We start from the raw sequence: 24857 nt of genomic DNA on the forward strand, positions 1-24857 counted from the left end.
GATGGAAAATATTAAAGTACAGTGGACATTAACCGCCCTTTAATTGCTGTTATTCTATGGGAGGTTATTAAGATTTGTACAGACTAAATAGCAGAAGTTCAGATGACTGGAATAGACAGAGCTGAAATCTGCTGAGTCACTCTATAGGCAAATTAAATTATAAAATTACATTTGACCAAGGGCATTCATTTTGAAAAATGCCACTTGTGAATGTGTCAATAGGCTTTCATGAATGTACTACCCTTACAAAGAGTTTTTGTTTCACTTTCATCGCTTTTTGTCACAAGCTTTTATCTTTTTTATGCTGCCTCCTTTTCTATTCTCCATGCTTGCTTCTAACTTTCTCTTTCAACCTAAACTGTATTTATCTGACCTCAGTATCTTCCTTTCCTCTCACTGTCCTTTCCCTTTCTTTACTAATTGCATGTAACTTATCGTCATTTTTTTTCTGCCACATTTCTCCTTCTATATTCACCTTTTGATTTCTGCTATATTTTCTTGCTTTTTCTATCATTTTTTTGCCCTATAATTCATATACCCCAGTTACCTTTTCTGGGTTCTTTTTTTCCATCTCCTTCCTAGTCTGTAATGCTTTTATCTTCTCTGAATGCTTTCCCTTCCTGTCACGAAACAGCAACTGCTCTATTCTTCTCCAACTACTCCATCTAATTGACTTATCTTCTTTTGAAATACATTGAGTCATATACCTCGAAATTAAATGTTCAAGTTATGAATGGAAGGTTGCATTGAACTGATCCATCATCTACAGGTCTTACAGTGTCACAGGTGTCTCTCTTTGGATTTCTCCATTTCAATCATGAAATTTCACAATAAACTCTGTAAACGCAGCCTTGACTCATTTCTGATCTGTGTGGATACTTTATTTTCTTATGGGTTTTTTTTCCTTACTTTATTTTAATTTAGCTCTAAATCCATGAATCAACTCCCAGCATGCATCACAAGATCTCAAACTGTAAAACAAGGAGTCATTTATACTTGAATTTTATTAGGTTCTTCAAAAAGAGATTATGTACACAATATTTACAAAATGGCAGTTTATCATATCAAATCTGTAGAGGCATGAGGATGGGGAAAGGGAGGGGGCATTGCAATTAAACCTTCAGCTTCAGTTGTTAGTTAGCTGAAACAAACTATTAAAGCATTGCAGATGCAATACAATACTTACTAGTGAGAGTGGCTAGTTGCACTCAGCAAACACTGTCACTAACATACTTAACACAAAAGGAAAACAAGAATGAGAAGAGACAAATATTGGTTAGAGATTTGTCAGAGAGAGCGGGACAGGGGAGGGGAGGCATGCAGGTAAGGATCAGCAGAGAGGAGGAGAGAGTGAGAACAGAGAGAAGACAAGATTTCAAATGGAGACAAGTCAAAAGTAAATGTTAAAAAATGAATAGAGCTGAGGTGAGGGACATGGGAGTTCTTCCAGTGCCAAATATCAAGGAAGGAGTTACAGAGATTGATGGAGGTTTACAGTACATGGGAGCAAAAAATACTGAAACATGACTCGGGCATCAGAAGAAAAACATTCAAAATGAAAATGCATATTGTTAGTTGTCTGGAGTGAAATTTCTACAGAAAAATAAAATGCAAATACTCTGGGCTCTTTCACTGCTGAAAAAGTGAGACCTTGGATGTACACATCTTAACCCTGTGTAAAAAGCTTACAACATGTACACAAGCCAGTCGAAACAGCCAGTCAACCTGTCACAGTGAAGCAACAAGGCAATTCTTCAACATGGGAGCACACACCAACAAAATGTCAAAGGAGCCAGCCTGCCTGAAGGAGAGCACATACTTCCAGAAAAACAGAAAATAAAATAAAATAAAAAAAATGGCTACTGAGTATAGGTATATATTATTTGAGGATAAGAACACATTACATTCTGTATGTCCAGACCCATTTTGAGATGCTGTGGAAACAATTCTCAAAACTATATTGCACACAACCTGTAATTAACAGCATCAATATACTGAAAAAACAAATATTACTCTAATAAATAACAACAGCTCTAACCAGTAAATAACTGTTGAGGCATGTTTATTATTTAAAAAAAATGCAAATGTGTCTGGACAAACAGAATACCACAAAAACATACCGACTTTTCCATCACCAAACATCTTGTTTCAAAGTTAAACATGATAGGTGTTACTGTAACAAGGAAACATTTTTTTTTAGCTTTAGGTTAGCAGCAGATCACATTAGTGGCAAATAAACATTTTACACACAGACAATTCATAATGTGTGAGGCTCCCATGTATTTTATCAGCAGTATGGCTTGAACTTGAGTGGGTCAAACCAAGACTTGGATTGCTCACACTCCACTCTCTCCGGCTGGCTTCAGGAGGAGGCTGCTGCTGAGGAGGAGGTTCCCCACTTATCACTCCATTTGCTCCTGCAATGCAGTACTACAAACAGAAGAATGAGAGGTCTGGTGTGTGAGAGAAAGGTTTAGAGAGGGGGAGGAAGGGAACAGCAGAGAGAGGACAGGGGTCAGGTAGATGAAGAGGGAAGAAGGAAAACATGTTGAGATCATTTTCGTCAACAATGGTATGCTGAAACAGTGGTCAACAATGAACACATTCAAAAACAGTGATGAGCCGAGTTTACAAGAGGACCAATTTGACAACCTTGTTATCTGATGGAATTTGTCATTTTGTGGAAGGCCATGCTGTGCTTTTATATAACAATTAGATGTGCTTGGCGATGGTGGTCCCATGTGTCATCGCGTTTCTGAATCAATCAAGAACATCAACAACTTTTGCCTGAACCAAACACTAACTCGCCAACATAAACTTGCCACTGTGGGTTCAATTTTCAAATGTCAATATGGAAATTGGCATGGGACACAAAATGTGGCAGGCGAGAAGACAGTTTGACAAACCAAATCTTTCTCATAATTGGAACTTCAGTGAATGGTAGGGACAACTATTCATGCAGCCAAGAAAATATGCTTAGGGATCTCAAATCGATACATAAATTGTTGTTAGGCATCTAAAATGACAAAAGCATTACAAATGACATCTGTCAAAGATTTGGTTTGAGACAGCCGGTGCAGTCTCTTGCATAAAATTAAGAATTAATGTACTGCAATGATTTGAAGCAAGTAAACCAACAAAAATAATGGCTTGTTGTCAGATGGCCCTAAGAGAAATTAGTACCAGAATCTGGCAACTATCAACCCCCTCCATTATATAATCACTGCAATGATAATGCGAAGATATAGGCAAAGCAATTCAATCCATCTTTAAATTTACATATTCACATCAATGGTTTTAAGAATAGTCTTGTGAAACAGAAAAATATCACACTTACCCTTGTGTGAACAAAAAAAAAAATCTAAGCTACACACTAACTGAAAAGAAATCACAGCAATATCATATATTATTTACAAAAATATACTCTGTAGATAAGCCAGTAGATTTTACAGTAAGCCTGCATCAACTCATGCCCCGGTCAATTACACCACATATTTAAATACCTCAAGCTCAAGATTTCTACACTAGCAGTTAATACTGTTGAAAGACTTGAAAAATAAAAAATAAAAAATTGTGAGGAACATGTCAATCTATGTTTTATATTTCTGGACATTCATTTTGTAGGAGACCCAAACTGATAGGACATGGTGAAAATAAGCACCAAACACAGCAATACAGTCAAACCAGAGTGAAAAGTTCTGTTGGTTTTGTACTTATGTGGGGCATTTCCTGGCATGTTTTAATGAGTAGCTCTCTAATGACTAATCAACTGGACAAAAATATTCCCCTTCATGGGACAAGAAACGGCATCATTATGTTTGTCATATGTAAATTCCTTCTCTAAGCACATGAGATCACAACTCTACATTTATGGGAGATCCTGGAATGACATACTGTTCACCATGACAATTAATGCAGATAGTGATAAGCACCAACCTATAGAGGATCAATGGACCAAAATCACATCAGAAAAAGCTCCTCACTCCACTACAATGCCATTTCAATTGTCCTTGAAATGTCCTTTCAATTACTATGACCGTGTCCTGTATATACTGGAGATAAGGCTAGACTTGCCAGACTTGTTTAATTTAGAAAAATATTTCATGAGCAGACTGGATAAGTTGGACATAAAAGCACTACTCTACTTACATCTCCCTCTTTATTGAAAATTAATGTCTGCAAAAGTGTAAAAATCACGTTTTGCTTTGAATACTTAACCATATGACATTCAGACAGCAGCATATATTTGTGCATCCCTGGGATGTTACTCAATCCACTTTTGGCAGTTTAAAATTTGCTTTATAACCAATTAATTTGACCAAAATCAAACTGTAAATTGCATTAAAAGCTGACTGCAGCTCCATAATTAATTTTTCTACTTTGCAATCATGCCAGTGGGTAAGGCCAATACTGCTGTGCCAAACAAAAACCAACCAAAAAAAACACACACAAAGAGATAAAACACTTATCACCTATGGATGGAAGCTAACCATTACGTTATTCACACACACAGCGGGAATGTGAGGTGTACACAACATCACTGCAGTGCTGTCATCCAACTCCTTCCACAGAAGTCCCTTTCTCTTACCAGCCATACATACGTGCTCTGCCTGGTCGACCAGAGCCAGGTGTAGCATACAAACCAATCTTGCCATTTCTTCATGGAGGAGCAACAGGGTTTCCTCCGCTGCTTCTTCAGGCAGAATCCATCCACTGCTGTATTTGAAGATAACGGCTTCGCTGCTTCCGTTTCTTTGTATTAGGAGTTGATGACGTTCCGACGGTCCAAACACTGGAGCTGATGACTGAAAGATGCGATTCAACGCTGCAATTCACCATCAAAGGAGGTGATGACTGGGCTACTCTGGATTCCAAGTGCTGACGGGGGAACCTCTACCTGGGAGCGATGGAAGCAGATTCCCTCTCTGCCTGTAGCTGCTTTGGGATTAGAGGTGGGACGCCAGCTGCAGAATATTTGGAAGGCCGTCTTGATGAAGAACACTGGCCTGCATCCATCATCATACATAAAGTCAATGCTCATTAGATTGAGATGCATTATAGACTAGGTATCTATCGAAGGCAAAGCTTTTCCAAATGCTGGGCAACCACTTCCTAAGTGTGAGCGGAAAGAGGTTACAGACGGATGAATACTACTCAACTAAATCAGGAACCAGGCTTTGAATTTATCAGTCCATAGCTTTCAAGGGAGGTATGGTCGGAGGGCAGGAACAGGAAGAACGGCCAATCGTAGATACCTTTAGGGAATAGGGAGCAGGACAGGACATACAAACCACCATCTCTTCTTCCGGATAGGTTGCTGGCATCTTCTCACATCAGCATAGGCTTACAGTCTCTAAAGAGGAAGATGTAAAGTTGACCTAAATCCCTGGGCTTGGCTTCAAAGCGGATGAGGGCGTGATGCATGACTTGAAGAATAGCTTTCTGCATTTCCCTTTTGGTTGACATGGCTTGACTCTTCAGGAGTTTGGAGCTGTTGACTTGAGGAAGGAAAAAACATAACAGAACACTGTTAGCTTTGACATCTGAGTGTGGTAATGGATAGGGAACCATGAGGGTAAGCTCTTCTCTGATCTGGTTCTGTTACTACTTGGCCTTTCAGTGCTGGAAGTACAGGATAATCCCAATCTAAGATGTTCACTCATGTTTCTGGCATCATAAATATCTTGAGAGGTAACTTGGGACACTAGGCTAAACTACAATATTTGATTGGTTGTGTATGCGGACATTCTCCCTCACGTTTAAAATAGTCCTCATCTTTGAGTGTGGTAAGATTAAATCTACCCTTAGATCTTGATGCAGAGTCTGCTAGTATTCATCTTTCTCTATGGGACTTCAAAGTTCTTAGTCTACCAACAACTCTCCATTTCAACTGGCTGAGGTGTCTGAAGTGCAGTGCATTCATATTAAAGGGTCCCTGCTGGTCCCTAAGTATTTCCCTTTAGTGCGCTTCCCCCCTCCCCAGAATCCCTCCCCCCCTCAGGAGGCAGCCAAAACAGCTGAGCTGGCTTTGCAGTCTATCTTGTTGGGGTCAGAGAGGAAGAAGGTGACTCCTAGCCCAGTAAGAAAGGCCATACAGGAGTCTAAACAAGGGAAGCCCAGAGCGGACTGCACATACTCCACCGGCAAGTCGGGTCTAAATCTGCGGACAGAGGAAAGAGAAAACACAGAGGTCAGCACTTTATAATTTGGACCTAAAATCTTTGCATATACATCTGACTGCAACATGACTTACGTTTTGAGTATGGCCCGGAGTGCGATCTTTCTCTCCCTCTCTACAAACTTGTCAATGAGGTAAGAGGCCATGCGTGGGGCTCCCAGGTACAGCTTAAAGAAACGGTGATAGTTGCCTAGGGCCCAGGCAGCACGGAGCGCAAGAGCATGAGCCACACACGGATCCTCCCGCAGCGCTGGGGTCAGGTACACCAATTCAGTGGTCAGATCTGGAGGGTGAGACAAAGGGTCAAGATTAAACAGAGAACCATAACACCATAGCTCTGGAAATTAAGTATTTGAGTCCAGTCATTAATATGCCATTTCTGCTAGGTGCTTTGAGGCCAAATGTCCTACATAAACAGTTGACTGTTTGGTAACACTTTATAATAACCATCATTAATAAATGGTAAATTGATAGTTAATTAAACTTTAGTTAATAGTTATTTTACTGTTAACAAACAATGAAATGATCATTAATAATGTTTACTAATTATTAGTAATGCTATAATTTATGTTATTTTATCATTCGTTTGAGTAATATAAAATCATTTGTTTATAAATTATATATTGTATCATAGCTGATAAGAGACGGTAAAAAGGGTAAAAAGCTATGATACAATATATCATTTATAAACAAATGATTTTATATTACACAAACGAATGATAAAATAACATAAATTATAGCATTACTAATAATTAGTAAACATTATTAATGATCATTTCATTGTTTGTTAACAGTAAAATAACTATTAACTAAAGTTTAATTAACTATCAATTTACCATTTATTAATTATGGTTATTATAAAGTGTTACCGACTGTTTAAGTTACTATAATGAATACATAGGACAAGGAACTGCTTATATGCATAATATTGAGCCATTAAAAAAATGTGAGCATACCTCCAGAGTTCTTGGTGAAGATGTAATACATCAGTCTGTATGCTGTAAACTCCCCGATGTTCTCTGATGGATTTTCCTTATACAGGGCCTTCAGCTGCGTCTGGCACTGGTTGAACTCTTCATGGTCGCCCTGAAGACAATAAATATTTAACCAATATTTAAAAAACAATAACAAAAACATGATGCACACTGTTAATATTGCCAACTACTGAAACGCTACCAGAGGAAAACAAACTCACCTTTTCCAGAGCGATGCGTGCATGACACTCGTACACCTCCACAGTGAACTCTGTGCGAACTCCTTGGACCTGGAGGGTTGAGGAAAGTCGAGTCCAATTAAGAATTTTTTACAAAGTAGAAAAATGCCAAAGACTGGAAGGAGGATAAATGAAGATAACTAACCGTGAGGTCCTGTCGTATGGACTTCATCTGTTCACAGGCGTAGGTGTAGTCCTGATGGGTCTTCCAGTGAGTCTTCACTGCCTGCAGAGATTTTCTCAGCACCTGGGTGAAAACAAGAGTTCAGAAATAGATCAGAGCCTGGATCTTTGGTGCTCTGTGGTGCAGCAGTCTAAGGTACATAAAATATACTTTTTGCAACTTTTGTCACATGCCATGCCACTTCTCTGGCCTTGTTTCTTGTCATTCTCCACTGTATAGTATCAAATAAAAAAATATATTTCCATGATTGTCAAAGAAAAATTTAATAACCAAATCCTATCTCCTAGACTGCATGACTTCAACGGTACAAAGAGGCCATATCTCCTCACATGCACAGGGCGCACGGTGGATGGGTCGGGGGCACAGGTGAGCCTCAGGTAGTTCTTGGTGATGTCCTGGCAGGTTCCCACAATGGGGCAGTCCTCCCAGCTGAGGCTCTCCTGCGTTCCGTTGGGCAGGTCCAGGGCATTGATGGAGAGGACCAGGGGCTCCGAGCGAAGCTGCTTGTGGAAGCGGGCCGCCCTGCTCTGCTTCTTGGCCTCCCGGTTAGGGTCATGGAAATCCAGACCAGCGTTGCCGCCTTTCCTCTTCTTACCCATACCAGAATTGGTGTCATCCATGTTTCTGGAGAGAGTATGGGCGAGGGACACTTTGTTACACCAAGTTATTCCCATTGCTCATTAGCAAAAAAAAAATAACCCTGATCAGTTTTCCTCTAACTTCTAAACAGAGACATAGAACTCCATTTTATCCTACCTCAAGACCAGTGATCAATAAGTTAAACTTAGGGTCCGATTACTCAATATAACATTATTTTTTATAAGATTCTCTTTTACCTCCTTCCTCTGTTGGCTTTTCCTCCTCTTCCTCGGCCCCTCTCTCCACGTCCTCGGTCCCTGTCGTTACCACGGCCACGCCCTCCTTTCTGATTTCTTCGAGACAGCTGAGGTCGGAGGTCGCTGGAAATGCTGCTGTCTGACTGGGAGCCAGAATCACTGGTGGCACAGAGACCACACATTTAGAAAAGAAATACACTGGGCACCCTCAGTGATAAAAGACAAAGCGGGGAAACGGCGTGTTACCTGCGCCTGTGCCTCTGGCTGCTCCGGTCCCTGTGTCGGCTGTGGGAGGGGGACGGTGAGCGAGAGGAGGAGCGAGAGGAACTGGAAGACGGGCTCCTTTGAGAGAAGACATTCCTGTAGTGGCCCAATCTGTGTCCACCACCCCTGCCTCTTGAAGCTGCCACTGTATTTCCACCACGGCTAATTGAGCTATCCAATGTCCTCTGGGATGGCACAGCCTCCCAACGAGACTGCTTGGCCTTCAGTCTAGAGGTGAAGAGTTGAAAAGTCTTAGCGTATGTTCACACTGCAAGCAAAACAATCAAGTCATTGGAAATCCAATCATTTCCTATAGAGCTGAGCGACCAGCGGCTGATGTGTTTACACTCAAGCTTGCCTTCCGCGAAAATTTGGCCACAGCTGAACTTTTTGCATCACAGCCAATCAGATTTGCCTGCTTCCTCATTTCCCTACCAATGTGTTTTGCCAGACAGAACTATTATTGAAAGACTACAGGAATAATAAATAAAATAATAATAAAAAATTATGCTTTGGGAACGGTTGTATTCATTGTTGAGTCAATGACAAACTTAAAAGTTGATTTTTTCTGTTCATTTCCAATTAATGCTACTAGTTAGCACTTGACAACTAGCTATATTAACTCATTAAAACAACGCAATTAAATATAAATTCGAATTTTTAACCTGTAAAAACAACAAAGCTTATACACAGGAGTTGGAAGAAATCTGAAAAAGATGAGATAACAGTTAAAACTATATCAAGCACTATTCCTCTTCTCAACTTACTCTGGCAGTGGCTCACGGGTCCAGTCAATGGTGTAGGCAGAGCCATCCTTCAACCGGTCCTGCAGAACTTCCTTCAGCACCTTCTCTGTGCGATCTTTGTCTTCTTCTGTCTCGCAGGCCGTGAAACAGCGCTGCACATACTCCTTCATGGCCTGGGGCCAGTCCTGGGGACTGGAGAGAGACAATCAACAGTAAGGACATCATTCATAAAAGGAAAAGGAGAACAGGCAGTGGAAACAGTCCAGTTCTCACCGTGTCTGAGCAGCTCCAGGTGCAGCACTGGCAGTAGCTGGTGAGGAAGGAGTTGGATTCATTCCTGAGGGCTGCTCCCCAGGGGGGAAGGTCTGATTGGGAACCATGGAACACTGAACCTGATAGGGCCTCTTGGAAATATTGAACTTCACAGCACTTGTCCCAGGTGCCTCTGTGGGAACAAAAATTGTAAAAAGCATAGAATGGAGATATGAAAACTGATCTAAAAGAACCTTTTGTTAATTTTTCACATTAACGTTACTCTTCTCCATTTCCTAACAAAATTGACATCAGAGCTGCATTCCACTCCACTGGACTATTTCTGTCTCCTCCGATGAACCTCCTGTAAAGCTTGAAGTAATTTTACACAATTCATCTAATACAGTTCACCACATCTAGAACAGAACAAGCCTGATGTTGCCATTGAAGGACAATGTAAAAGAAAAACATTTGCAAGTGATACCAGACAAATCATTGATAACTATATCCAGCTCTCTGTACTGATTCAATTGAAACATCATACATCAGCTAATTCACAAAAGATTTCAAATCTTACGTTTCATGCGGTGCCAGAGTTGCTGTCCTTGTTTTTGGTTTTTGTTTTTGTTGAGATCTCCTCTGCCAAGCCCTGGTCCATACTGGCCTGGCTGCTGTTGCTGCTGCTGGGAGTTATTCTGAGAAGCCTGATAGGCGTTCTGGGCCTGGTAGCTCTGTCCGTAGTTAGGCCTCCCCTGGGCATGATTGTAAGCTCGCATTTGGTTGGGGTCGCCAGGTGGGTAAGGCATAGGGTTGTTGGGATTGTAAGCATTTTGTGAAGGAGGAGGGGGATACTGGGAGTTGGGTGGGGGAGGAATGGGTGGGGGTGGGGGAGGAGGGGGTTTCTCTGAGGTTGTTGGGCTCTGAGGGGGCTGAGGGGCAGAAGGGGGAGGGGGCTGGGGTTGAGAGGGGTAGCTAGATGACTGGTCATCCATTCCAGGCACAGGAGGAGGCTATGAAAGGAGAAGGGTAAACAAAAAAGAAGAAGCTATTTACCAATACAACAAAACAATTAACACATTTGCAACAAAAGTGTGTATCAGACCTAACACACCAATTTAAAAGTGCATCAAGCGTTTACTGTCCCATAGCACAAAATGACCATAATATATCTGCTGGGGTTTGATAGGGTTGGTGATTAATTTTTGGAAGGGAACTACTATGAGTAAACATGCATTTTTAGAATTATTCAAACCTCCTCCTCCTTTAATTCAAACTCTTTAGATTTTTAATCACCGAGACATTTAAGATACATGACATTAATATTTGAAACAGATGAAGGAACAGTGCACCCCAAAATGACAATTCAGGTGCATGACTATTCACGTTCTCTAAAAACAAGAAACGGTCACTGAGGTAAATATAGGAGGCAATGGGGTAAATTAAGGCCTTTTGGACTCGCACTGCAATCATTTTGCAAACACTTGGATTCATTTTATGCCCCTTTTGGAACTCTAAACAAACAGACCCTGTTCACTTCAGTTGTTTGGGAGAAAACTGAGATGGGAGTATGACAGCTAACTTGCTGTGTGTTTGGTGGTTGTAGGAACTTCTGTTATGTACCTGTCCATTAGGAGTTGGGGGTCCTGGGTAAGGCCCTGGAGGAACACCATACTGATTTGGTGGATAGGCACCTCCATACTGGAAATTCAAGGAGACAGCCATGTTACCCTTTTAGTCACATGAAATTCACTGTTTGTACCGAGTGGCAACCTTTTTAATCCAAAACCCTCAGGAACAGCGGTCATTTGGGAGAGTAGGCTTGCAAGGAAAGTACATGCCAATGTTTGGTAAGATTCCACAAATAATATAATAATAATTTCTTGCATATTCACTCATTAAGTACACAGGTTGATTTGGAGGGTTGAGGTTCTACTAGAAAAAAGTTCTAAGCATTCCCAGGTGATTCCAAGGTAACAGTGTTCAATTCAGTGCACACCCTGCATCACTGAGTTGACTGTTAGAAAAGTTAACAAAATACATAATTAAATCCATTTCCTATATACTTACTGGACCCATGGGGTAGTAGTAGTTGTAGGGATAAGTGTATCCAGGATACTGCTGTTGATTTTGTTGGTACCACTGATAGTACTGCTGTTGCTGAATGGCAGCAGAGTCAGTCACTGCTGGCTGAAACTGACCAGCCTGAAATGACACACACATACAGACATAGCCCTGATGTTATGCTGGTGAATGGAGTATAAGTCGTCTAAAAGTGAAAAAAATGATAATGCTGCAAGAATGCTAAATCTGTCAAGAAAATAAAGAAGTATTTGTTGATCTCTGAATACAATCCACCCAGCGCTCACAGAAATAGACCTGAGCTCCGTTGGAATGTATTGGAGAGCAGCACTCCCTGCAAACTGAGAGGTATGTACAGCTCTACAGAGAAGTAAATGATGACATTTTGATCGATTGGCATGAGATCATTTCTGAACCCTGGGTTGAGCTGCAGGAATGGCTCACACCGTATTCATTCTGACACAGTTAAGATAATAGAGATAATAGCACACCTCTCTCACACAAACGTCTGCTGTGGTCCGGTTGGCTTGTGCAGTCTTAGTAGTGCTCTGACTCTTGCTAATGGAGGCTAGTGCTTGTCTTGCTTTCTCCCATTCTGGGTTCTCGTGAACCTGGCCTTCCTGGGCAGCTCCATATGACCTGCCATTAACACGAAGACCATGAGTCAATGCGGAAGAAATGTGTTAAATCGAATTGAAAGTTACCAAGATCCTTTAAACAGTAAAACTCTCAGAAACCTCGTATAGTAGAGTATATCAAATAAACACTGTAACATAACTACATTTTCTAGGACAAAATTTGTACAAAACAGTTAATCCCAAAACAGGTTTTGACGTCAGCTAACAAACTAACTGTACTCATGCACTTTAAATCGCCCAAGTTAACGTTAGCCAGTGAAAACGAAGCTAGGCCCAAATTCGAATGTGTCCGCATAAGCAACATTAGCTAGGACAGATTGGCCAAATGTAGCTACACCAAACCCTAGTTGCTTTGATTATAAGTAGCTAACTAACCCACCGCCTCTCCTTAGCTGTTAGCTAACACTAGCCCGCACCGTAAACGTACCTAATGTCTTTAACTATATATATATATATGACTACGGTTGTGAACTAATGAAGACTATATGCCGTTACTTAATCTAATTAATCTGTTTTAGTTGGCCATATTATCTAGCTAGTAAGTACTGACGTACCAGTTAGCTGTAGGGGTTGTTTGTGTCGCATTGGCCGCCATTTCGCCACCGACCAGGCTAGATAACGTTAGCAAGCTAACGCTAGAGCGGACGTTCGCTAGCAAGCTAGCTAGCTAGAAAGTGAGCTAACGTATATAGCGTTCTGGGCGACAGTTAGGACCAAAAGGTAAACAAGATGAAGTCCGCCGCGATAGTCAGGAGGACTAATCTACCAATCGAGAATAACGCTATTTATTCCAACAGATCAGACTTCAACTATGCTGATCAGAATACGAGATCTGAAATCAAGTGAATATTTATATATTAAATTTGTTCTCCGTTTGCGACCAACTTCGCCTGCCCGGACTGTGTCAGTGATACAAAATGGCAGTTAAGTAAAATTCGCCAAGTCAAGTGACGCTTTCCGTCCGTTCTTCACGTTCCTCATCTCATTGGATGAAGCCATGTCAGTGGCGGAAACGGGGGAAAATGTTCCTCAGTTTGTCGTCAAGATATCACTATTACATGAAAAAATCGCTATATATCTAGCAAGTTTGAACCAAAGAAATACACCTTTTCACAGTGACCCCTCTTTTATGTGTGTGTTCTCCTTTATTTATCATGTATTCACACCACATAATAATGTCATAGGAACACAACAGTCTGTCAACAATACATCAATGACTGTATAAAAAAGAAAAATTATAAAATACAGTGTATAAAAAGAGAAATGAGGTAACTACACCAGGGGTTACAAAAAATAAACTAAAAAAATATATTTAAGGTATTATAAATAGCAGCCAGAGTCTTATTGGCTGTCTGGTTTTTAACACCCTGTAGAGTTTCAAAATAATGTTTTACTTCAATTTTAAATTGTACAATGTTTTTTTATAAATAAATCCTAGTGCCATATAACCTTTCAAACATGTTCCAAGTCCAACCAAAAAAGTTTAACATATATACATTCACAAAACAAATGTAAAATTGTTTCGACCCCTCTGTGAGATACTGTCTGTGTCACTGACACTTCACCCCATCGACATGTCTGAGTTTCCCACTTTACTATTTTTTTAGTGATGACATACTAATTCCACAGGCCTACTCACATTACATACAATGTTGTTCCTTTTCCACACTACCTTCCTGTCAATCACACAGCTGCAGGATCTGTGTGTGTGTGTGTGTGTGTGTGGTGTGACAGAGAGAGAAAGAGATAAGAGCAATATTCTTCCCCAAAATTATTTCTAAACATAATGAATTTGACACATTAACAGATCTTCATAAACTTTCTATCAGGGGAATCAACAGATTGGCCTATCAATTTTGGAAGCAAAATATGTGGCTACTTGTCATAACCTTCATAGGGACAGCAAAGGGACTGAAGCTCATATATATACTATATATATAAGTTAATTTTATTCCTCACTATTGTACTATGTGTCATGCCATTTTTTGTTTTATTTAGTTTACTTCTCAGGCCTAATATTTGTAGGCCATTCTATACCCTTTTTTATTGAAAATAAATGTGTTGCTGTTGATGTGTTACTATTTCAGTGCTATGACTATGTAAGAAATCTCTTATAGAGCTTATTTGAATTTGAGAGAGAGAGAGAGAGAGAGAGAGAGAGAGAGAGATTGAGTCGTTTCCTGTCTGGCAGAGCCCTTCACATTTTATCCTATAGCCTGTTACCCTCAAGTTGGGTGAGAGGTCCGTATGTCTTCCTCCTCGGTTTCAATAAAATGCAAGAAAGTTGTATTATAACATCATCTGATTTCAGGATGTGTAACCGGCAAATAAATAAAACTGAATAATAACTGCCCAATGCCTTCATATGATATAGGGAACATTTTTAAATTCACACTACCTCAGGTACTGAGACAGGTATTGTAACAGATACAATTATATAATTTCCAGTCTATTTCCCACACTATATTATGTGCCTGCCGAGTGTATCTAATTTGTTCCACTTCTAGTCTTTCGTCTTAAACTCTGGGTACGTCATCACACAAATATGTCGAGCATGTGTGAGAGGATCTCACAAACAATGACTCACTACCCTGCTCCATTGTATGAATACCTTCGGTTTGGTAATGGCTGTTCTGTTTTTCTAACCCATGGGAGGAAATTGAATGAGGTGGGCTCCTTAAAGCAGCTCTACTGTTCTCCTGCTGAAATCTGACGACCCAGATTCCCGTTTTTTCCTCAGTCTTCTTTCAAGAGGATCTCTGACTTGCTGGCAGTATGAGCGAATGAATGAGAAGTTAATTATGAGTTAATTCTGCCCCACAGTCACACCCTTAAAGGACAAAAAAAACAAAAAACTGTGCTGTTGTCAACTAAGTGGTGCAGCATGAGGGCTGACTTTACTGACTACATTCCATAAAAGACTGCATAATTGCAGTGAGTTTCAAGTCAAACCCATCGTAATAAGTTCTGTGTGATGCACAGAATTTGTCTGGTTTCCTGGTGTGCCATTATGCTTAACCGGAGACTGAGAACTACTTTGAAGAAGAGTCTTTAATATATAGAGTGTGAGTTCAGCCCAATGAGGCTTCAGCCACCCGCAGCTGTATTATAGGCCTATCATATTTCCATAATAACATGAGATCTGTGATTGAGCACATCTTAAAAATCATTGTTACCACGAAAGTAACAAAGTTAAAAACTATCTCAAGACATTTCTAGAGATAGATTTAGTCATCTGTATTCTCAATATGGCTTGATGAACTTTGGCTCACAATTTTAACATGTCTTAATATATATATTTATTATTCTCTATTAAAAATATCTTTAATATTCTCTCTTTAAAAGCAGTCTGCGGAGAGTTGCTACTTTTGTCTCGCTATAATTAAAACTGTGGTTTGACTCTAACTCCTACCGACAACTATAACTTTCATCCAACACTCACTCCCTAATAACTGTTCGCGTCACTTCCTTACCCCATGCCCATCCCTTAGGAAAAAAAAAGAAAAGAAAATTCACACAGACAAACGACGGCGAGAAAAAGAGCGAGGAAAAAGTCGAGGGAAGCTAAAGCAAAAAAAAAAAAAGCCAGATGAAAATTTGGATACTGAGGAGGGAGCCAGCCAAAAACCAGAGTATACACTTTAAAGTAAGTTTTCCATACTTTTAATGTTTTGGTAACGCTCACCCAGGTACTTGATAAGCAGAGTTAGGAGACGTTTACAGCCTTTCCTCTCATTGCTTACTCCAATAAGCTGTTATCCCCACGCGCTCCTAATATAACTTATATAATCTATTATTCATATAGACTAACATAATATGTCCTCAAATTATTAGGTGGGATGACGTGTGTGTGTGTGTGGTGGTGGTGGTGGTGGGGGGGGGATATGTATTGACCCCCCCCCCTCCCTCTCTCTGTCACACACACTCTCTCTCTCTCTCTCTCTCTCTCTCTCTCTCTCTCTCACACACACACACACACACACACATAATACATCAGTGTTAGTACGTCTTAGTATGTCTTCTGCTTCAAGTCAGCTCAAGTTTTGTGCGTCAGGCTAGTGTGGTGTCAACATCAAAATGTTTCATAGAATAGATTGATTCATACACACCGATTATAGGCCTCTACAGAAATAATTTGGTCATGCTGATAGCAAATGATACATATGCCTACCTAGACGGCCCAACACGGGGGCTTCAGTATTATTGATTCAGCTTTTTGAAGAGAAAGTTAGTGTCTTGTTTTTCTTCGTGTGCTCCCTCGGGGTAGGAATCTAGAGACAAGTATGTGCTAACGCTGCATGCGTGTGTCTCACGTACAAGTCCCAGCATGGCCTTCACGGCAGCGCCAGTGCCAAAAGACTCATTGGGTTCCCACAATCTTGCACAACATGGTGAAGTTTTTATGCTGGCTTGTTGTAGAAGGTCACTCAACAGAGGCCCAACAAAGTCTGTCCCTGCTGAACAGACTCTGATAGTTTCTATTGGCTGACAGGGTCACCAAGAGGGCCAATGACTTTTTCAGTGAAAATTCATTGGTTAGTGAATATAGCATTTAGTGTTTTTTATGCTGCGTTTTTGCTTTCAAAATAATCTAGAACTATACAGATATTCTGGTATTGTGTTTCATTGTGACTGTTGTCAACTCAGGTGTGCAAATGCTTTTCGGCTGTCAAAGTAGCATTTGGCCTGTTTAAGTTCTTAATTATCTAATGTGAAAATACTAGTGAGTAGCCTACAGATGCCTGCCACCATGTTATGATACACATACATGTTCCAGCCTGACATGCCTCTTGTGGTCTCTCTTTCACTCTCCTCCCTCTCTTTCCAGTTTTTGTGTTATGTAACCTCTTTTGCTCTGTGTTTTATCTCTCATTCAAATCTATGCTGACTTAAATAAATTACCATTCATCCTCTCTCTATCTTGCCCTCTGCTCTGTCTCCAGTCATGCCACTGCACAAGTCATCCCGGGCCCCTCGCCTGGACCCTACCATGATCTCAGCCCCGCTGGGTGACTTCCGTCACACCATGCACATTGGGAGGGGAGGCGACGCCTTCGGTGACACCTCCTTCCTGTCCACTCACGGCCCAAGCCCAGCCAGCTCTGACCTCGGCGCTCCTGGGATGCCGCCAGCTGCTGACTCTGAGATGCCAGTCAACCACAGCGATCTTAAAACAGACGGCTTGGGAAGCCCACAGGACAATGATCTGCAGCACTCTGAGTCCGTGTCTTCGTTCGACCTGGACCTGGATCTGGGCCCGTCTATCCTGGGGGATGTTCTGGGTGTGATGGACGGACTGGGACTTGACTCTGAGTGGACAAACACCAACGAGGAAGAGGTGTTTGCTCCCACTAACCACAGTGCCACAGTGGAAACAAAACAGGGAAAAGGTTTGATGGAGGAGATGTCCGTGAGTGTGCAGAATGAGTTGAATGAGAAGAACTCGGTTGGGCTAGATGGAAACCAGATGGGAGACGGCAGGATAACAGATGGGAATGGGATCAAGCCAAAGGGGTTACGACCAAAAGTGAGATTCAGCGATAAGCGAGAGGAGATCATTCGCCAGGTGTCTGAGGAGGAGGAAGGTCAGGGCTTTGACTTCCAGGATGAGGAAGAGTTGGAGTGTCGCAGCCCAACAGCGGGCGAGAGCGAGAGGGGCAACAACCTGGTAGGAGGAGGTGAAGCAGAGTTCACCAATCACAAAGAGGATATGCCACCTAGTCCTGCCTCATCACATAGCTCAGAGTATGAAGGAGTCACCTCATTGGACAGGAGGAGGGTTGACAACTGCCATTCAGAGACTGACTCCGAGGAGGAGGAGGAGGCGGGAGATTGTGGAAGGGGCTACACATTTGAGGATGAGTTCGATGATGAGATCGGTCTATAGGGGATAGGCATGGTTTGCCCATGAAAACAGATCTTTGCTGTCAAGTAAATCAATTGCAGTTTATTTTATTTAGTTCATCAGTCTAGTATAATTTGAATGGGAGATTTACACAGAATATTTCAGAATGCAAACTGGACATTTCAAGACTTAGAATGAAAGCTATACAGTTCATAGACGAAGTTCCTCAACTGGAAAAGACTTCTTTATATTTTATCTACATGGGTAGCAGATTTGTAACAGACTTTTTCATTTGGACCAGAAAGAAGCAAAATATTGCTTAGATTGAGTTATTACAGTGAAAGGTTTGTAGCACTTTGATTCATTTCATGCACCTGGAAGGTTTGCTATGAAACTGATGCTCAGTGGAAAGTTTAATTCAGGCTAAGTGAATGATGCTTATATTGATATTTTTTATGTTATGTCAGATGTTTTCGTCATCTAAAGTGCATACAATAGGTGATAATGTTTATTACTGAGTTTTTATATCATGGTGCCTTAAAGGGAGCTGTATACTTACATTATTTTACTCTGTCCTATAGCGTTGTATTAATAGTTATTTTTCATATTGCATGTTTATTACAATCTCCATGTCATCACTTGATGTTCAATGCATTTGACTAGCTTTACAATCAAATGGTCCCCAGTCCAGAAATATTGTAAGAAAATAAAGGTATCCTGTATCGTAAATGACTGTGAATTTCTCACATTCCAAATCTATTGATGTGCAGTATGAAAACTTCTGGATCGGATCAAATCAAATCTGTTTTATTCGTCTGTTTATCTGTTTATAACTGCCCATCTGTTTTCAGTTGCAGTTATTTTTTATTGTTTGTTTGTTACTATAGTTGCCAAAGCTCTTATTTTTTGTGGCTGTGGGGTTGAGCTACTATGAATGCTAAGACAATCTTTTATTTACAGACCATTGTCAGATTGTAGATCAGGACAAACAGTGTATTTTTGTACATGCCTTCGCTTATGTAATGTCTCTTTTGGAACAAATTGTTAAACAATGCTGTAAAAGGGGAGAGAACATTATGCTCATTAGTTTGATCTGTTGAAAATGCTGGTTTAAACATCTTTCTGTGTTAGAAAAGTGTTTTGTCTTTGTTTCCCTACATGCTATCCTGTGGATTTATAAAGATTACAATGAAAACAATAAAACAATGTAATTGGGAGATGAACTTGATCACCATGCTCGGCTTTGACTTCAATCATTTTCTGAAAAGACTCTTGCGCAAAGCTGGCGAACAGAATAACACTGTTCAGTGTGAATCTGTGAAGGCGAGGATGTGATTCTCAGGTCTGGCCTCTGGACATGAAGAAATCCTCTGCTTTCTTACATTATAAATAAAGAAAATACAAATCGAGCAGACTACATTCTCTCCTAAAAAACAGTAGTATGAAGTCAAGGAGAGTAAAGAATACAGAACTACGGTTTGAAAATAGTTTTATTTTAAGCATGCAATTACAAATGCATAAAATAGTTCAATCATCTGTAAACCATACAGATTGGAGGATCACTAGGAAAGATTGTAACCCAACATGGGGCCTACATTGACCATTACATGTCAAAAGAAGAAATATTACCTACTGTGTTGTTTATGTACATTAATACAAGCTCCATAATGATGCAACATATATGGATTTACTACACATACACATCAAATATGTACTCATGTACATTGGCACAACCATCTGTTTCTCTCAAGCACACACACACACGCACACATACACACACACACACTACACAGATATTGTCCTGAACAAGTTGAATCCGGACAGAGCAGTGGAGATCATCACACCAGGTACCTGCGGGTGCCAGTGAATCTCCTTCACCTCTGACTGTCCCTGGTGCAGGAACAGCAGCTGGGGGGGCAGGTCCTTCACCCCCTCTGCCCTCGCACCCACATCACACGACTCCACCGAGAGATCCCATTGGCTGACGACGTCGTCCGCTCCCGAGGCGGCGAACACGCTGGAGTCCACGGGGTTCCACTCCACGGAGGTGACGGGAGCGCTGTGCTGCTTGAAGTTCGCCACCGGCCGCCCGGACTAGAGGGACAGGTCAAACAAGAACGCTCAGAGGTGACAGGCATTCTTCACATACAGCAGCTGGGCAGTTTTCTGTCACACTGGCCTCTATAGTAACAATCCTAAAATTTGCACTGCAGGAAAACATGCTCTGCTTCCACAAAAACATCCTCTTTTTCCACAAGTAGAGACAAGCAAGTGCCAGGGTCTAGGAGTGTTTTGTCATGTTTTGTGTAAAATAAAAAACATTCCTGTGTTGGCAGGGAGGCAACAACTGCAGTAATTACACTATTGAGCAACATGCACAAGATAGAATACAGATGATTGATGATGAAAGTGGGGCTTAAGAAGCTATGACTGCCCATACTCAGGAGCTGTGCACTATTTCTTGTAGCACTGATGGTGAAATGCTGTGGAAGGTTATGACAACACAAACCAATCCAACAGGTAGATCTTTACTCCAAGTGTCACACAGCAAACATGTAATAACTCATGAGAGTATGCTGATATAATGGCTGTATGGCTATCATGAGTTGCATAACTACAGATGAAGGTACTGATTTGGTTTTACCTGAAACTGCCGAAGGTCCCACACTTTCAGGAGGCCATCGTCCCCGCCGGACAGGATGAATGGTTCACTCCTGTTCCAGCTGATGACATTGACATCTGACGTGTGCGCTTCATTAGCTGAGAGCATGGAATTAGGCGGGGCCCGAATATCCCAGATACGGATCGACTGATCCACTGAACAGGAAGCAAAAACCTGGGGCAAAGGAGAGAGTACAAAATCTGAGATACTAGATTAAATATTTACACAACAAAGCCCGATTGGTCTTTATGGTCCTCCCAAACAAGGAACTTCACCTTATTACCACTTGTAAAAAATACATTCTGTCTTTTTATTAGGTGCGTGGGAGGGAGGAGCATCTGTATAAGAGCTCTTTGTGTTTGTTCGTTTGTGTCCCCAAGATCCCTGCATAAGGAAATACAGTGTGCGCTCGTACACCAGGCAATACGGTAGAGGTCAAATATGCAGTATGCATGGGCCAGCTCTAGGTTGGTGTGCTGTACAGCCACATACCAGGAAGTAGCTCAATGATTTTCTAGTCAATGCATGAATTAAATGTTACAATATGACTGTGTTACTGCAGCACTTTCCAATCATGCAGCATCCACCAGTTCAATCAGTTTGACCCACTGTGTTACCATTGTGTGTACAAACATACTGTAGCTTCAGTAGGAGACCACTGCAGATCCTCCACGGACTTGCTGTGGGAGCTGAAAGGCCGCTGGTCGATTTGCCATGAAGTCCCTCCCTCCCGCGGCTCCCACACATGGATGTTCTTTTTGCAGTCACCACTGACTAGACGACCTATTAAGAGATTAGAGGCAGAACACTTTAACCTCTGTGTCATTAAACACATTACGGTATTATACTTCTCATTCAAACCAAAATTTTTAGAGTTGTGTAAAATATGAGCCATCTACATGCTTAAGGCTAATTCTGCTAAATTTAAGCTTTAAATATCTTATTCCCATGCCCTTAGAAAGTAATGATCTAGTATTTGTGTACAAGCACTTCTATTCTCCATAGTCAGAAAAGAAAGAAGAGCTTGTGCGGTCCTACAATCGCCGACATCACGCCAATGTGCAGCTTCATAGAAAATTAAATAGAAAATGGGTGAATATGACAATAAACAGGAAGATTTCCCAGAGATTAGGCTACCATAATATAAAGCTCACTTTGATGCTAAGTTTCAGACAAACATGAAGAACATATGAATGCGCAAAGTCACTTTCCCACGCACTGTTAGTGCAGCTGCTCCAGGCCGTGCATCAGTGTGACAAAACGAAGAATTGTATTTCTGTGGTTTGGATTGATTACTGGAAAGACTGACTCACTGCTTTTGGAATTGTAAAGTAAACCAACCTCGAAATTCTCAATAGATTGTCTTAAACCACTCTGCAAATTTCAATGCAGGAAAAAGACTCACTTACCAGGTACTTTAGGTGACCAATCAATTGCAAAGCCTTCCGTCATGTGGCCCGAGAAACTGAAGAGGGCCGTGGCTTCCTTCTGCTGCTTGATGAAAGCCGTCATGGCTGCAGAACTGTGGACGGCCTCCATCTGAAGTCGGAGATCAAATATTTCTACCTGTCCCTTCTCTGACCAGACAGCAGCCAGTGACTGCTCTCCACGTTGGGTCACCTGAAAGTAAAGAAAGAAAGATGACAAAAAAAACAAAACAGTCCACATAATTTAGAAACTTAGGAAAATATAGCTTCTGCAAGCTGGTTTTGATATTTTATAGGATAGTGGACACAGAGAGGGATAGATATATTTAAAAAAATGTTTGCATAGAAATGGTACACAACATACTCTGACTCGGTTAATTCCTCCATAGTGAGGCATCATGGCCAGTTCCATCTGTGGCTTCTTATCTTCATCCTCCTCATCTTCATCACTCTCTCCTTCACTGCTCTCGTCCCCCTCTTTCTCTTTCTCTGTTCCATGAAGGTTATGCATGCGTATGACGAGAAGTCTAAGAGAAGGTAAAAAATAAAAAGGCATATAAGAGGACATATGGTGCAAGTAGCCCAACTCTCTGATTCCATTATTTCAGAGTGGTGAATAACCTGAAGAGATTTTATTACAAAGTTTGCAGAGGATAGTTAAGAGTTGTACAGTAGGAGTCATTGTATGCATCATTAGTAATTAGATGCCAAGTAATCCAAAGAACCTGGAAGTAATGAGTTGCAGAGTTTTACAAAAAGAGAATGTTTTTATACTCTTTTTAAAAAAAGGTCATCAGTAACTGATTATACTTTGAAAGGAACCTTCCCATACTATGTGGATGACAACAGAACACATTGAATCTGCGCTACAAATTCAAGCCACATGCACTGTGGTTTACACCTCGACCCTTTACACTTCCAAAACAATTTGCTGTTTATTTTACATGGTTAGTCATGTCCAAATCTGGCCTCCACCACTGGCACCTTCTGCAATAAACGAGCCATGCTGTTTAACAGGTTCCACACTACAGCAGAGGTGCAGAAGGAAAGCTGCTCCAGGATGAAACCTGACTGAACCCTGAACGCCTTCACAGTTTTGCATTTCAGGCATTTAGCTGACGCCCCTACTCAGAGAATAATAACCTGTGTTTCTAAAAATCGGCAACTCATGTATATTAAGTTTACTACCTTTATTCTATGTTAATAGCTATTTCCTTTATTTCTTTATTACCTTTACTTGACATACTTTACTTCTTTGGTTTTGTCCGTCAATTGCTGCTGTGGCACCTGAATTTCCACAAGGGGATCAATAAAGTGCTATTTTATCTTATCTCATTACTTCCAGGCACTTTCCTTTTGCACGACATGACCAGTGTACTTTTGATACCACTAAAATTGTTTTATTGTTTCTGATTATGTTTAATTATCCTTTTTTTGTTTGTTTTGTTTTTTATTGCGTGTAGGAAGTCTATGACACTGTCTTTTGTTTTGAACACCTATTGAAAATAATAAATATAAAACTGACATGACACACACTGTAAGAAAGCGAAGTCCAGTCTCAGAAAAGCTGCAATATATTGTGCATGAACAAAGGCTGTTGACTGTGAAATATTGGAGTGTGCGTGCCTCTATTAACGTTAGAGTGAACACTTTGGACAACAGGTACGTTACAATTACTTTGTCTCCAAGCTACCAACATAGATGGTGGTGCCACAGTGTAATTACCATCCCAGCAGTACTTCCTAACTGCCACTGTGCAGCTTACCTATTGCTGAGCGCGGTGTCAGCCTGTGTCCCGGCACACAGCAACATGGACAAGGGGAACTGCTCCCTTCCTTCTCCATTCCCATCTTTTATTATGTCGAAGCTCAAACACGGAGCACCTGGACAGACACAACACACGCGAGACAGCGATAAGTCTCGGATGACAGCAGTAATAAACAGATTGGTTCATTTCTATATAGACAGTGCTACGCTTTTTGGCGTTAACTGTGCTAAAGTTTGTGTCAACTCGCCTGTTTGGCACTCGTGGTACATGCGGTAAGCCGACCGGTCCATCTCCAGCTCCTCTCCCGGCTGAAGCGGCTGCATACCGGGCACGTACACTTTGCTCTCCCCCTCTCCATCCATCCCCTCTTCCTCCATTTCTTCCTCGTCGCTGCCGGCTTCGTCCATCTCCTCCATCTCCCCTGCTTCCTCGGTAAACGTGTCTTCCCCGGGCGCAGACATCTTGAGAGAGGCAGAGTTTGCTTACTTCCGCTATACTCGGCACGTGGTTTAAAACCTCCTCCACACCCCTCCCATGCTGCCCCGCGTCCCCCTCGCTTCCCCCCGTTTACGGGAATTCAGCTGGCCCCTCTGGTGTTTGGCTCATCCAACCACATTGCCAGTAAAGATCAAGCTCTATTTGAAAGCATTTGCCTCGGAAATCACCACAGCTATAATGATTTCTAAACTTGAATATTCATGGAATGGTGGCACTGCAGACTCTTAGGGGATGCATGGGTCATTTTCTTCACTGGTGTCAGTAATT

The 24857-nt window shown here is 41.3% G+C and overlaps 3 protein-coding genes across 4 annotated transcripts; 1 reads left to right on the plus strand and 2 right to left on the minus strand.

Annotated features, from left to right (window-relative positions):
- Positions 1–986: 986 nt before the first annotated feature.
- Positions 987–13274, minus strand: leng8 (leukocyte receptor cluster (LRC) member 8). 2 transcript variants are annotated; one of them, XM_071536015.1, is made up of 15 exons: positions 12945–13274; positions 12259–12391; positions 11741–11875; positions 11294–11371; positions 10251–10683; positions 9695–9866; positions 9443–9613; positions 8658–8903; positions 8412–8570; positions 7905–8199; positions 7537–7638; positions 7374–7442; positions 7135–7264; positions 6254–6461; positions 987–6160 (listed from the first exon to the last, which is right to left on the minus strand). In XM_071536015.1, exons 1-15 carry the CDS (start codon positions 12983–12985, stop codon positions 5998–6000), a joined length of 2535 nt encoding a protein of 844 aa, XP_071392116.1. In that variant the 5' UTR covers positions 12986–13274; the 3' UTR covers positions 987–5997. The 2 variants fall into 2 exon arrangements, with proteins under 2 accessions (XP_071392116.1, XP_071392115.1); XM_071536014.1 differs by having other exon boundaries at positions 12244–12391.
- Positions 13275–15889: 2615 nt separating this feature from the next.
- On the plus strand, positions 15890–19523 carry cdc42ep5 (CDC42 effector protein (Rho GTPase binding) 5). The gene is made up of 2 exons (XM_071536016.1): positions 15890–16036; positions 17334–19523. Exon 2 carries the CDS (start codon positions 17336–17338, stop codon positions 18275–18277), a length of 942 nt encoding a protein of 313 aa, XP_071392117.1. The 5' UTR covers positions 15890–16036; positions 17334–17335; the 3' UTR covers positions 18278–19523.
- A 191-nt stretch (positions 19524–19714) lies between these two features.
- On the minus strand, positions 19715–24553 carry grwd1 (glutamate-rich WD repeat containing 1). Its single transcript, XM_071536027.1, has 7 exons — positions 24340–24553; positions 24090–24207; positions 22689–22851; positions 22307–22517; positions 21535–21680; positions 20880–21071; positions 19715–20329 (listed from the first exon to the last, which is right to left on the minus strand). Exons 1-7 carry the CDS (start codon positions 24551–24553, stop codon positions 20021–20023), a joined length of 1353 nt encoding a protein of 450 aa, XP_071392128.1. The 3' UTR covers positions 19715–20020.
- Positions 24554–24857: the final 304 nt, after the last annotated feature.

This window comes from Centroberyx affinis, unplaced genomic scaffold (assembly GCF_046629955.1).
Source record: "Centroberyx affinis isolate AG114_WGS23_722 - 3 ecotype Tasmania unplaced genomic scaffold, CSIRO-AGI_Caff_v1 ptg002815l_1, whole genome shotgun sequence".
NCBI classification, from domain to species: Eukaryota; Metazoa; Chordata; class Actinopteri; order Beryciformes; family Berycidae; genus Centroberyx; species Centroberyx affinis.